Source organism: Panulirus ornatus, chromosome 17, assembly GCF_036320965.1.
Source record: "Panulirus ornatus isolate Po-2019 chromosome 17, ASM3632096v1, whole genome shotgun sequence".
NCBI lineage: Eukaryota > Metazoa > Arthropoda > Malacostraca > Decapoda > Palinuridae > Panulirus > Panulirus ornatus.
The window spans coordinates 8,457,282-8,471,745 of record NC_092240.1 but is presented as its reverse complement, the minus strand read 5'-3'; the positions used below and the strand labels follow the sequence as shown (position 1 = coordinate 8,471,745).

The following is a 14,464-nucleotide window of genomic DNA, read 5'->3' as shown; positions in this document are numbered from 1 at the left end:
AAACCTATGGTTGCAATGTTGTTTAAAAGAAATATAAGCATATATATTGGTAAGATAAAACTCCTCAGGTTGATTTATGGTTCATTTGATCTGTTAGGTCCCTTCAGCAGTATCTTTTCCTGTAATTGGGTAAAATTTGTAATGCAGCATATGCTCAGCCACAAGGTTTTTTAGATTTGAAACGTATTTTGTCTCTTCATATTAATGTAGGCATTTTGGCATAATTATAGATCTTTAGCGGTATTCCAGATTTTTAGATGTTAGGAACCTATGTTTATTTAAGAATTGTTGACATTTCTCATATTATTGTACAAGCTTACTTTTTTCACTTAAGCGTTTTAACATGAGAAGCCAACAGCATAGCCTTCAAAGACAATTTCTCACTTGGCTGTTTTTCTTTTCCTATAATTAGATGATGACACAGCCCCCCATCAGTAGCCCCTCTTAGTCACCATCTGCAACATGAAAGATATTTGTGTGTAGTATTATTATTTTCTTGTATCTACAGCAACGAATTATGATTTGTATTTTGGAAGCGTACTGAATGTTTTGTGTTCTGCGTATAGTGTGTATATATATCCAATGTTCATTTTATTTATTTTATGAAAATATTTTTGATATCCTTCATGTTATTGTTTTTGTTTGATATTTTGAAGCTCTCCAAAATTTTTTAGCTCCCTTGACTAGGAAGGTAGATGTTACTGTAGGTTGGTTTATGATGCTAATTAGCATCATTGGAGAATAACAATTTAGTATTTGGTCACTTGAGAAGTGTTTGATATGTTTGCTCTATTACTTGTAATGAATTATTTCATGGCATAATAGTTTGAGGTCTTTTGGGAGCACTATACAGTTTTCTGCATCTTATTTCCTGTGACCTGATATTGAAAGAGTAGGTGAAATTTGCAACTGTTAGGTACTGTCTTTTGAATGTATGAATTTGTTTTATATATGAATTATTACAGTTAATACTTTACATTAACGTTACGTAGCCAAGAATATAATGGGCTGTGTGAATATACGGTCTTTTTAGTTAGAGGAATGTGAGTGTTTGTAGTTTCCTATTTGTACTGCACTGGAATGGAGTTTATGATGGTTGGGCCCCATCTTATTAAGATTCTTTATGACAGGATCATGCAGTTTTTTAAAATTTTGTATGATGTCAGCATTAATCATGTCCTCATTCATTTTATTACATTCATCCACACTCTATTGATATAAAAGTGCTTCTTCACGTCTTTTTTAACAAGTGGCTTCGTAAATTTTGTGTTATTTCTGCTGGCTATTCTACATCCCTACTTCTTTTGAAGAACTTTTCACTGTTTATGTTATCATCTGTTTTAAAAACTTCAAGCCTGTGATCAGGTCACCTCTCATTTTTCTCCCTTCATTGGTGGACAAATTTAAGGCCTCGGACCTTTTTTTGTAACCCAGCTTTCTTAGTTTTGATACCATCTTTGTTGCTTTCATGTGGACCATTTCAGTTTTTTCAGGTGTGGTGACAAAACCTGTGAAGCATGTTATAGTTTTGGCCTTCTGTATGATAAGAAGAGCTTGCTGAATGTTTCCTCATCTATGATCTTGAATGCTCTTCTGGTACTGTATTTGTTAGCAGAATGTTGGTTTCCTTAACAGTGCTCCCAAGCTGGGACTCGTGTGACAGGTTAAGAACAGTATTGATTCCCAAATGTGTTGCACATACACAGATTTCTGCATCTATTTCCTGCAACTTGATACCATATCGAAGCCTCTTCCACTGTGACTGGATTCTTGTGACAGATTAAGAGAGTATTTACTCTCAAGTTTCTCACACACAGATTCTTGTACTTTTTTTCCTGCAATATGTAATTATATCGGGGCAGTCTTTCACTGTGACCCATCCTCATTACATTTACTTAGGTGATCAACCATGTATCAGACCAACTTTGGAGTCAGTGCGGGTGCTCTTGTCACAATCCGATCTTCCTTTTCTTCCTTTCCTTCCTTTCCTTCATGATGTATAATCTGCAAACATAATCAGATAGGAGTGTGTTTCTCTGTGTAATTACCTAAGTGTAATTGATTACCTAATTTAAATGTATAGGGAGGGAGTTTTACATTCATGATGTCCCATCTCTTAGATATCATCTTTACTATTGTAATCTTAGATATATGTATGGTGTCTGCATTAACCATATCCTCAGTCATTATATTTCATTCATCCACATCTCGTATGCCATAAAAGTACTGCTTTACATCTTAATTTAACATGTTTTAGCTTGATTTCTTGTGTCCTGTCGTTCCTCTATCCATACATTTCTTGAAGAATTGTTCGCTGTTGTCATCATTGATCTATTAAAAAAAAAATTAAGGTGGGGCGTATTTAAGCATCTAATCATTCCATGTAGTTCAGCTCTATTGATTCTGGTACTATCTTTGTTGGCCTCATCTGGGCCTTCTGTATTAGCTCTGTGTTTTATTTAGATGTGATGACCACACCTGAGAGACATATTCTAGTTTTGGCCTTATTTTGGATATGAACATGTTAAATATTTCCTTATCCACACACTTGAAAGATGTTTTGATATTGCCAAGATGACAGTTGGTCTCCTTAACTATTCTCCTAATGTGGGACTATGGTGACAGTTTAGTGATGGTGTTAATTCCCAGGTCTTTTTCACACAAAGAATCCTGAAGCTTATTTCTGGCTAGATAATAATCATGTTGAAGCATTCTTTCACTTTCTCCCATCCTTATTACATTTGCTCAGGTTAATTTCATCAGCCATGTATCAAAATTATTTTGGAATCTGTTTATGCTGATGCAGTCCCCCTCATTTTTCACTTCCCACATGACTTTTACATTGTCTGCAAACATTACTTTCTGATGTGTCATTTACACAGATCAAGAAGAAAAATGGTCCCAGAACAGAACCCTGTGTCACTCCTTTAATCACCTTGACTTATTTAGAGAAAGTTCCAGTGACATGCGTTCCTTGTTCCCATTCACTGAGGTAATCTGTTCATTGAGGGAATTTTCCCTCCATATTCTTGCATGGTAATTTAACTTTTTAATCAGCTTCCCTTACAGTACAATGTCATTTGCTTTCTGGAAGTCTAGATACAAACAGTTCTAAGACAGAGCTCGCTCTTTTGTAGAAATCTTAGAAATCTGTTGCATATGATCTTCCTTCCCTAAAACTGCTGTATCTCACTTCTGTAATTTCTTCTTTATAGAAAGTCCTCCATTTGCTTTCTAATTCTTTTACAGAACCCCCTACACTTGTCGTTGAGACCAGTCTTTAGAGCAGTGTCTGTTCTTGGTCTCTTTATAGATAGGTATTAGGTTTGCTCTTTTTCATTCCCTTGGTGCTCTGCCTCTCTCCAGCAACATCTAGAACAGTATATCAAGAGGTTTGATTAGCATATCCCCACACAACTACAGCATTTATGGTGAAATTTCATCAGGACAATGAGCCTTGTATTGGTCAAGACATTTCAATGTGTGTGTTTGTGTGTGTGTGTGTGTGTGTGTGTGTGTGTGTGTGTATATATATATATATAACTTGCAACAATATGGTGGTCATGGTGATGTTGGGGTACTTGGCACTGTTTTGGCGTACCATCATCAGAATCTTCTGATGTTTGGTGAAGCCTTAAGTAATGCTTCCCTCTGTGCACGCTCATTCTGGGCTCAAGGCGCTCTATAAGTACAGTGGCATTGCTCATTTTTAATGCCTTTTATGTTCTATTATTATTTTGCTTGGGTTTTATGCTTTTGGAAGGTGGCTGTGTTTATTTTTCCACTCCCCCCTCCTCACGAATCCCCCTGCTCACACTTCTTTGGTGATTTGTGCAATGCTTTGTAGCGTGTTGATGGTGTGGTGTTCCCCAGGACCCGCAATGCACCTCTGGTGTTTGTTTCTTCCCCCCACTGCCGTCCCGCTGCTCTCTGTCTTTCTTTCCCTATCACTACTAACTGGGCCCCTTGTGTTTTTCCCATGCCCACCCCTTCCATGCTGTCGCTGCTACCACAACTGCCACCACCACCGCTTCAACAACCATGTGCTACATCCACAACCATCACCAGCTGACGCCATGGTCCGGTCAGCGGAGTTCAGCCAACTGGCCGCCCAAATCAGCTCCTTAACTTCCTCCTTCCATCAGGACGACTCTTTCTCCTTCTCCTTCAACGACCCACGTGAGTATGTTTGTTAGTGTTACAGTGGTAGGCTAACCAGCCGCCACCACTTGGCTGTTGTTAGTGGATCCATCATGCTCTCCAGTCTGATTCCCTGCCAAGACCCACCCAGCTGTCTAGGTGTCTTTCCCTAGACCCACCAACTCTCCAGGTGTATTTTCTCCAAGACCCACCCAGGTCTCCAGTTGTACTTCCCATAGACTTACCCAACTTCTCTGGTGTATCCCTAGATCCTCACTGCTTTCCTGATGTAGCTCCCTAGACCCACCCTGCTCTCCCAGTGTAACCCTAGACACCCCTAGTACTTTTTAATGTGGCCAACCAGACCCACCTGCCTCTCAGTGTAACCTCATAGACCCATCTAATCCTCCTGGTGTACCTTAGACCCACCCAGCTCCCACCTGTCCTAATGTTATGCAAGAGTCCTTTCATCACCTTGCTCGGCCAGGTAGGTAAACTGTGTCATTATGTGATATTAGACCTTTTTTGTAGACATTAGTGAAAAGATTGAATATAGGTTCTCCTACTTCTCAGGAATATATTGTACTGATTTTCATGAAGATTATGGCTACTAATTAAATTAATAGCCTGCTAGAGAACAGGCCCTTCGTTGAAGCTGTGTGTATGTATGTGTGTGTGTGTTGAGGAGTCTGGGCACCTGCTTATAAACTAGCATGTTGGGTGTTGGTGGTAAGTGGAAATAGCATCAACATGGGAAAGGTGGCGTGATCATGGGAAAGAAGGTGCCGTGATAGTGGAGGTGGCACCAAAAAGGAAGGTGGCATTTTCTTGGTAGATGTAGGGCTGTCAAGGTGGAGGTGGCACTACAATAGGGAGGCAGCACCTCCATAAGAGTGGGTAAGAAGGCTAGGTCAATATGGTGCCACATTGACAAATCCCACCCACATTGTAGCTGGATTAGTTCCACTCACATGGCTTGAATGCTGGTCTGTTGTTAGAGAGAGAGAGAGAGAGAGAGAGAGAGAGAGAGAGAGAGAGAGAGAGAGAGAGAGAGAGAGAGAGCTGTGATAGAATTTCACCTGAGGTGGGTTAGCATATTGCACTGAGAGAGAGAGAGAGAGAGAGAGAGAGAGAGAGAGAGAGAGAGAGAGAGAGAGAGAGAGAGAGAATCTGTTACACTTCTTCAGGAAGACAAGCTGCCTTCATGCCTGTCGCTGCCAGAAGGATAGAAGTTGATAGATGGCTTCTCCTCCTAATCACTGCTCCAGAATTTTTACTTTTGTTGTGGGTATATAGATAATAAAATCATCCTTATACTTTTATTCCTAATATATAGAGAACATTGGGTTTTTATTACTTCTCCAGATGATTGTATCCAAAAACAACAGCTTCCCTTCTTCCTCTTCAGTGACCTCTTGCATACATTGTTCAAGAGAGAATTAGACATCTGAACAATTTATGCAGGTGTGTCCAGTTTTTTGTAGAGGAGGAGAAAGAAGGAAGGCTGCCATTTTTAGATACAGTCATCTGGAAAAGTGATAAAGACCCAAATCTCTTTACATATTGAGTGGATGGTATTATAGTTGAATTTCTTTAGAAAGGGGATGACAGTGATGTTGATTGGTTAGCTAGGATCTTCATTGTACAGTGAGGTGCCTGACAATTGGCCGAATGCCTGTATTTTGCCGTTTTATAATAGCAAGGATGATAAAGGTGAATGTACAGAGTACATACAGAGGTATAAGATTGTTGTATGTGGTAAGTTGTATAGGAGAATGGTGATTAAGATGGTAGTGACATGCACAGAGCATCAGACTTGTGAGGAACAGTGTGATTTTAGGAATGATAGAGGATGTGTGGACCAAGTGATTACTTTGAAAAAATGTGTGTGAGAGATACTAAGAGAAACAAGGATTTGTATGTAGCATGTATGGATCTGGAAAAAGCATGTAATAAGGTTGAACTGATATGCTTTGTGGAATGTGCTATGTATATATGGTGTGGGAGAAAAGCTTTTAGAAGCAGAGGAGTTTTTATCAAGAGAGCATGGTGTATGTGTGTGAGTAGGTATAGAAGAGGGTGAGCCATTCCAGATGAAGGTGGGTCTTGTGGCAGCAGGCATGTTAAATGTCTCTAAGGTTTTTCAGTCTGTTTATGGATGGGGTGGTGAGGGAAGTGAATGTGATGGTTTTGGGGAGAGGGAGTGGATGTACAGTCTAGCAGTGATGGAGGTGCTTGGGAGGTGAGTCAGGTGTCAACTGATGTCAACATGATGTTTAGGTATATTTGAATAAGAAACTGATGACATTGGTTTCTGAGTTTGTGAGGTTGTGTGGAAGAAGAGAAAGACAGGTTAGCTGGGGTATGAGTTTGAATGGAGAGACTTTGGAGGAAGTGAAGTGTTTTAGATATTGAGGAGTGGACATGGTAGCAAATATAACCATTGGAGGTGAAGTGAGTCATTGGGTGGTTGAGGGGGCGAAGGTTCTGGGAGCATTGTTTCAATTTTGAAACAAAGTTCTTTGACCTGAAAAATACCTTGAACTATTATTACCTGCAATTTTTGGTAATTTTCTAAAAAAAAAAGAAAATTCTTAAAAAGTTCATTATTAGTATTATTTTTCATGCTGAATGTAAATTTGGATTTTGAATATCATTTGGTCTTTTATATGATCTTTAATTGAGATTTGAAATGAGTGCAATTTTTTTTATTGATCATTTCCATCATATTTACTGGGTATCTATCGGTAACTGAGAGCATTATGATATATTTTCCATGATTACATCATCTATAGAAGTGTTTGAATATGATATATTCAATTTTGGAGCAAATAATTTTTTGAGCTGTAAAATACCTTCAATTTTTGGTATTTTTCTCAGAAAAATAGATCTCCTTCAAAAGTTTGTTTTATGTATTATTTTTGATGCTGAATACAAATATGGGGTTTAAATATCGTTTGGTCGTCTATATGATCTTTAGTTAAGCTGTGAAATGATCATATGATTATTTGCTTAGTATTTGCTGGATATTTATTGGTAACTTAGAGCATTATGATATGATTTCCATTATTACATTATCTATAGAAGTATTTGAATATGATATGTTTCAATTTTGGAGTAAAATTTTTTTTGCGCTGAAAAATACCCTGATCCATTACCTTCAATTTTTGGTATTTTCCTCAAAAATAGATTTCCTTCAAAAGATCGTTATAAGCATTATTTTTCATGTTGAATAGAAATCTATGTTTAAAATATTGTTTGATTGTTTATGTGATCTTTAATTGAGCTGTGAAATGAAGGCAATTTTTAAAGTATTGTTTGATCATTTTTATCGTATTTACTCTGTATCTATCGGTAACTGTGAGCATCATGATATGTTTTACATGATTACATCATTTGTAGAAATGTTTGAATATGATATGTTTCAATTTTGGAGTAAATAATTTTTTGAGCTGAAAAATACCCTGAACTATTATCTTCAAGTTTTGGTATTTTTCTCAGAAACATAGATTTCCTTCAAACGCTCATTATATGTATTATTTATCATGCTAAATACAAATCTAGGTTTTGAATATCGTTTGGTTGTCTATATAATCTTTAATTAAGATTTGAAATGAGTTCAGTTTTAGAATGTCATCTGATCATTTCGATCGTATTTACTTTGTATCTATCGGTAACTGAGTGCATTCTGATATATTTTCAGTGATTACATCAAGTATTCAAGTGTTTGAATATGTTATGTTTCAATTTTGAAACAAAAAGTTTTTTAAGCTGAAAAATACCATGGATTATTACGTAACTTCAATTTTGGTATTTTTCTCAGAAAAATAGATTTCCTTCAAAATATCGTTATAAATATTATTTTTCGTTGCTAAAGGCAATTTTGAATTATTAGCTGATCATTTGCATCGTATTTACTATGTATCTATCGCTAATTGAGAGCTGAAAAATACCCTGAACTATTACTTTCAATTTTTGGTATTTTTCTCAGAAAAATAGATTTCCTTCAAACGCTCATCATATATATTATTTATCATGCTGAATACAAATCTAGGTTTTGAATATCGTATGGTCATATATATTTTTTTTTTTTTGCTTTCTCGCTGTCTCCCGCGTTTGCGAGGTAGCGCAAGGAAACAGACGAAAGAAATGGCCCAACCCACCCCCATACACATGTATATACATACGTCCACACACGCAAATATACATACCTACACAGCTTTCCATGGTTTACCCCAGACGCTTCACATGCCCTGATTCAATCCACTGACAGCACGTCAACCCCGGTATACCACATCGATCCAATTCACTCTATTCCTTGCCCTCCTTTCACCCTCCTCCATGTTCAGGCCCCGATCACACAAAATCTTTTTCACTCCATCTTTCCACCTCCAATTTGGTCTCCCACTTCTCCTCGTTCCCTCCACCTCCGACACATATATCCTCTTGGTCAATCTTTCCTCACTCATTCTCTCCATGTGCCCAAACCATTTCAAAACACCCTCTTCTGCTCTCTCAACCACGCTCTTTTTATTTCCACACATCTCTCTTACCCTTACGTTACTTACTCGATCAAACCACCTCACACCACACATTGTCCTCAAACATCTCATTTCCAGCACATCCATCCTCCTTCGCACAACTCTATCCATAGCCCACGCCTCGCAACCATACAGCATTGTTGGAACCACTATTCCTTCAAACATACCCATTTTTGCTTTCCGAGATAATGTTCTCAATTTCCCCACATTCTTCAAGGCTCCCAGGATTTTCGCCCCCTCCCCCACCCTATGATCCACTTCTGCTTCCATGGTTCCATCCACTGCCAGATCCACTCCCAGATATCTAAAACACTTTACTTCCTCCAGTTTTTCTCCATTCAAACTCACCTCCCAATTGACTTGACCCTCAACCCTACTGTACCTTATTACCTTGCTCTTATTCACATTTACTCTTAACTTTCTTCTTTCACACACTTTACCAAACTCAGTCACCAGCTTCTGCAGTTTCTCACATGAATCAGCCACCAGCGCTGTATCATCAGCGAACAACAACTGACTCACTTCCCAAGCTCTCTCATCCCCAACAGACTTCATACTTGCCCCTCTTTCCAAAACTCTTTGGTCATATATATGATCTTTAATTAAGATTTGAAACGAGTTCAATTTTAGAATATCATCTGATCATTTCCGTTGTATGTACTTAGTATCTATCGGTAACTGAGAGCATTCTGATATATTTTCAGTGATTACATCAAGTATTCAAGTGTTTAAATATGTTATGTTTCAATTTGGAAACAAAAAGTTTTTTAAGCTGAAAAATACCCTGGATTGTTACCTTCAATTTTTGGTATTTTTCTCAGAAAAATAGATTTCCTTCAAAATTTTGTTATAAATATTATTTTTCATGCTGAATACAAATCTGCATTTTATATATCGTTTGATTGTGTATTTGATCTTTAATTAATCTCTGAAATGAAGGTAATTTTAGAATATCATCTGATCATTTGCATCATATTTACTTTCTATCTATCAGTAACTGAGAGCATTATGATATATTTTCTATCATTACATCATCTGTCGAAATGTTTGAATATGATATGTTTCAATTTTGGAGCAAATAATTTTTTGAGCTGAAAAATACCCTGAACTATTACCTTCAATTTTTGGTATTTCTGTCAGACTAGTAGATTTCCTTTAAAATTCATTATAAGTATTTTTTTCATGCTGAATACAAATCTGGGGTTTGAATATCATTTGATTGTGTATATGATCTTTAAATAAGCTGTGAAATGAAGGCAATTTTAGATTATTATCTGATCATTTGCATCGTATTTACTTTGAATCTATCGGTAATTGAGACCATTATAATATACTTTCAGTGATTACATCAATTACAGAAGTGTTTGAATTTGATATGTTTCCTTCAAAAGTTTATTTCAAGTATTATTTTTGATGCTGAATATAAATATGGGGTTTAAATATCGTTTGGTCATCTGTATGATCATTGATTAAGCTGTGAAATGAAGACAATTTTAAGATATCATCTTATCATTTGCATCGTATTTACTGGATATTTATTGGTAACTGAGAGCATTATGATATATTTTCCATTATTACATTATCTAAAGAAGTGTTTGAATATGATTATGTTTTAATTTTGGAGCAAAATTTTTTTTTTTGCCCTGAAAAATACCCGGAACTATTGCCTTCAGTTTTTTGTATTTTTCTCATAAGAATAGATTTCATTCAGAGGTTCTTTATAACTATTATTTTTCATGTTGAATACAAATCTATGTTTTAAATATCGTTTGATTGTGTATATGATCTTTAATTAAGCTGTGAAATGAAGGCAATGTTTGTTGAGCTGAAAAATATCCTGAACCTTTAATTTAGGTATTTTTCTTAGATAAATAGATTTCTTTCAAAAGTTTATTATAAGTATTATTTTTCATGCTGAAAACAAATCTGGGGTTTGAATATCATTTGATTGTGTATATGATCTTTAATTAAGCTGTGAAATGAAGGCAGTTTTAGAATATCATCCGATCATTTGCATCGTATTTACTTAGCATAGATCGGTAACTGAGAGCATTATGATATATTTTCAGTGATTAAATGAATTATATAAGTGTTAGGATAAGTAATGTTTCAATTTTGAAACTAGACAGGTTTTTTGAGGTGAAAAATACCTTCAATGTTTGGTATTTTTCTCTGAAAAATAGATTTCCTTCAAAAGCTCATTATAAGTATTATTTTTCATTCTGAATTCAGATCGGGTTTAGATACTGTTTGATCGTCTGTATGATCTTTAATTAATATGTGAAATGAAGGCAATTTTGAAATATCATCTGATCATTTGCGTCGTATTTGTTGGGTATCTATTGGTAACTGAGAGCTTTATGATATATTTTTTATGATTACATCACCTATAGATGCGTTTGTATATGATATGTTTCAATTTTGGAACAAAACGTTTCTTGAACTGAAAAATACCCCGAACTATTACCTTAAGTTTTTGGTACTTTTCTCAGAAAAATAGATTTCCTTCAAAAGCTCATTATATGTATTATTTTTCATGCTGAATACAAATCTGGGGTTTAAATATCGTTTGGTTGTCTATATGATCTTTAATTAGTATGTGAAATGAAGACAATTTTCAAATATCATCTGATCATTTGTATCGTATTTACCGGGTATCTATGGGTAACTGAGAGCGTTATGATATATTTTCCGTGATTACATCAAGTATAAAAGTGTTTGATTTTGCTATGTTTCAAATTTTAAACAAAAAGTTTTTTTGAGCTGAAAAATGGTACTTTTCTCAGGTTCTTTCATTAGATGATAAACACCATCTCATCATTTTGAATTGGCATTAAGTGGTATTTTCAGCCTAAGGACTAGAGAGGTGTATGAGGTGAGTTGTGTTTTTTTCTAATTTTTTGTTGTTGTTGTGTATGGAGGGAGGAGAGTAAGTATATTATCCGTGGAGGGAGAAGGAGAGGCTGCAGGTGGTGTCCTTGATGGTTGGTGACACAGAGAAAGGTGAGTATCCCATGTCATGTATGAGTAGGGTGGGAGTGGTGGTGTCTGAGGCTGTGACACCTTAACACCCATGCCCACCCACTCACCAGTCACCCCTCTTTCTCTACCATTCTTCACACTCTCACTTATGTGCCTTTTAACAATTACTTCTCAGAAAACAATAGAATATGTTAACCACAGTTTGCCTCATCATTACTTCTTAAAAATAATTGCATGCCAGAGAACTTACTTGATTTAATTTAATCTGTACAGTTTTTCATTGAGATTTGGATTTTGAATTTATGGGCATTTTGATCCGTTATTGGGAATGTATAAACGTGTTTCTTCGATTATCATGCAGCAAGGCTTTGACTGAAGATAGCTCATGTACTAGATATTAGGTTTTGCATGTGCCACATGTTGTGTGACACAGGCGCCAAACGTCACATGTTATAGGTGCTTTAGGCTAAGTGGCACAAGTGCCAGCAAGCACAAATGAAGCTCTTCATAGGTAAAAGGTGTTGTAGGTACTGTTTGTCACAGGTTTCAGGTATTGGGCTTTGTGGATGACAAGTCATCACTGGTACCCAGTCCTTGTAGGCAGCTAGTTTTATACACACCATGTGTCTTACAGTAGGTACCAAGTGTTGGGTGTACTGTTGTGTTCTTAGGGCATTCAGTTTTGTGGGATCTGAGCCAATATATACATTTTTTTTTAATGTATATATTATTGAAGAGATTGTTGTTTGTAAGAGAGTCCAATCTGAATTTATCCCTTGATCACATTGATTGGATCCTTATGCATAACAATACAGCCCTTGAGCATGACAGTATAACCCAAGGGTCATACCTCCTCCAGGGTAAAGTCTCCCATATACAAAGTGTGGTGTCACAACTCACTGTATGTTTACTGTACATGTGTTACAGGGAGAGAGTTTTATACTTGTGTTGCCTTGTCTCTTTAAATGTACCATGGCTATATATGTGTACACACACACACACACACACACACACACACACACACACACACACACACACACACACACACATGTACACACCATCCTTTGTGTGTGTTTGTGTGTGTGCGTTTAAGCTTTACTGTCAAGACTCAATCAACATTAAATCCATCCCTGGAAAGCTGACTGAATGATGATAATATCTCGTCCAGGTTTTTCACATCACTGGCAATAACTACCCCCAGTCAGCAGTAATCCCCCCCCCCCTCTGCAGGAATAAGTTCCCATTGAAATAATTCCCCTTCCCCATACAGATACTCACTAAACACACACACACACACACACACACACATATATATATATATATATATATGTATATATATATATATATATATATATATTTTTTTTTTTTTTTTTCTCACCCTGTGGTGATGAGAGGAAGCAGTTCCCTCTGAAAGCTTTTTTAGGTATATTAGAGATATAGGGCTTAACTAATAGCTTGTTTCTCTGTATGTTTCTTAACCACTAAGACTCCTGAAGAATAAGAATAGATAGTTTTATTCAGGGTGCATTTCTACATGTGAATTGCATCACACCTTGATATAATTTAACATAGCAACTGATCATTTTTTGATCAACATTACTAATATCTGGCAAGGATCCCTGTAAGAACTTTTTTGCTAAATAGATGCCTTACTAAAATATCACTGAATAAGTGGAGCTTTATTTTTTTTTCCTGTGCATATGCTGTGTACTTTCCTGCTTTGGAAGTTGTATTAATTATATGTATACTGTCCTTAGGTATATATCGAAGACAACATTTAAAGTGATAGTTCAATGTGAAATGTTTCCCTTAAAGAGTCTTAGTGTGTTGTGTCTGGTCTCTAGTTTGCCTAGATTAGTAAGTAGCAGGTGACTGGTTATCATGTCAAGCGTACACCCTGTGGCAGGATGATGTTGGTGGCAACTGGTTATTGCAGGAGGGATTAGTGGATCTGGCTTCTCTGGGTTATGTAACAGTGGATATATATATATATATATATATATATATATATATATATATATATATATATATATATATATATATATATTCTGGGAGCCTTGAAGAATGTGTGGAAGTCGAGAACATTATCTCGGAAAGCAAAGATGGGTATGTTTGAAGGAATAGTGGTTCCAACAATGTTGTATGGTTGCGAGGCGTGGGCTATGGATAGAGTTGTGTGCAGGAGGATAGATGTGCTGGAAATGAGATGTTTGAGGACAATGTGTGGTGTGAGGTGGTTTGATCGAGTAAGTAACGTAAGGGTAAGAGAGATGTGTGGAAATAAAAAGAGCGTGGTTGAGAGAGCAGAAGAGGGTGTTTTGAAATGGTTCGGGCACATGGAGAGAATGAGTGAGGAAAGATTGACCAAGAGAATATATGTGTCGGAGGTGGAGGGAACGAGGAGAAGAGGGAGACCAAATTGGAGGTGGAAAGATGGAGTGAAAAAGATTTTGTGTGATCGGGGCCTGAACATGCAGGAGGGTGAAAGGAGGGCAAGGAATAGAGTGAATTGGAGCGATGTGGTATACCGGGGTTGACGTGCTGTCGGTGGATTGAATCAAGGCATGTGAAGCGTCTGGGGTAAACCATGGAAGGCTGTGTAGGTATGTGTATTTGCGTGTGAGGACGTATGTATATACATGTGTATGGGGGTGGGTTGGGCCATTTCTTTCGTCTGTTTCCTTGCGCTACCTCGCAAACGCGGGAGACAGCGACAAAGCAAAAAAGAAAAAAAAAAATATATATATATATATATATATATATATATATATATATATATATATATATGTATATATTTTTTT

The 14,464-nt window shown here is 36.6% G+C and overlaps 1 protein-coding gene across 8 annotated transcripts in view; it reads left to right on the top strand.

The window, feature by feature from the left end:
• Ehbp1 (Eps15 homology domain containing protein-binding protein 1) overlaps positions 1–14,464 on the top strand; it is a 533,072-nt gene that overhangs the window by 169,369 nt on the left and 349,239 nt on the right. For all 8 annotated transcript variants that reach the window (XM_071671877.1, XM_071671876.1, XM_071671880.1 and 5 more), the window contains exon 7: positions 4,069–4,179. In XM_071671877.1, the coding sequence (XP_071527978.1) occupies positions 4,069–4,179 (111 nt within the window). The remainder of the gene's footprint in view (positions 1–4,068; positions 4,180–14,464) is intronic.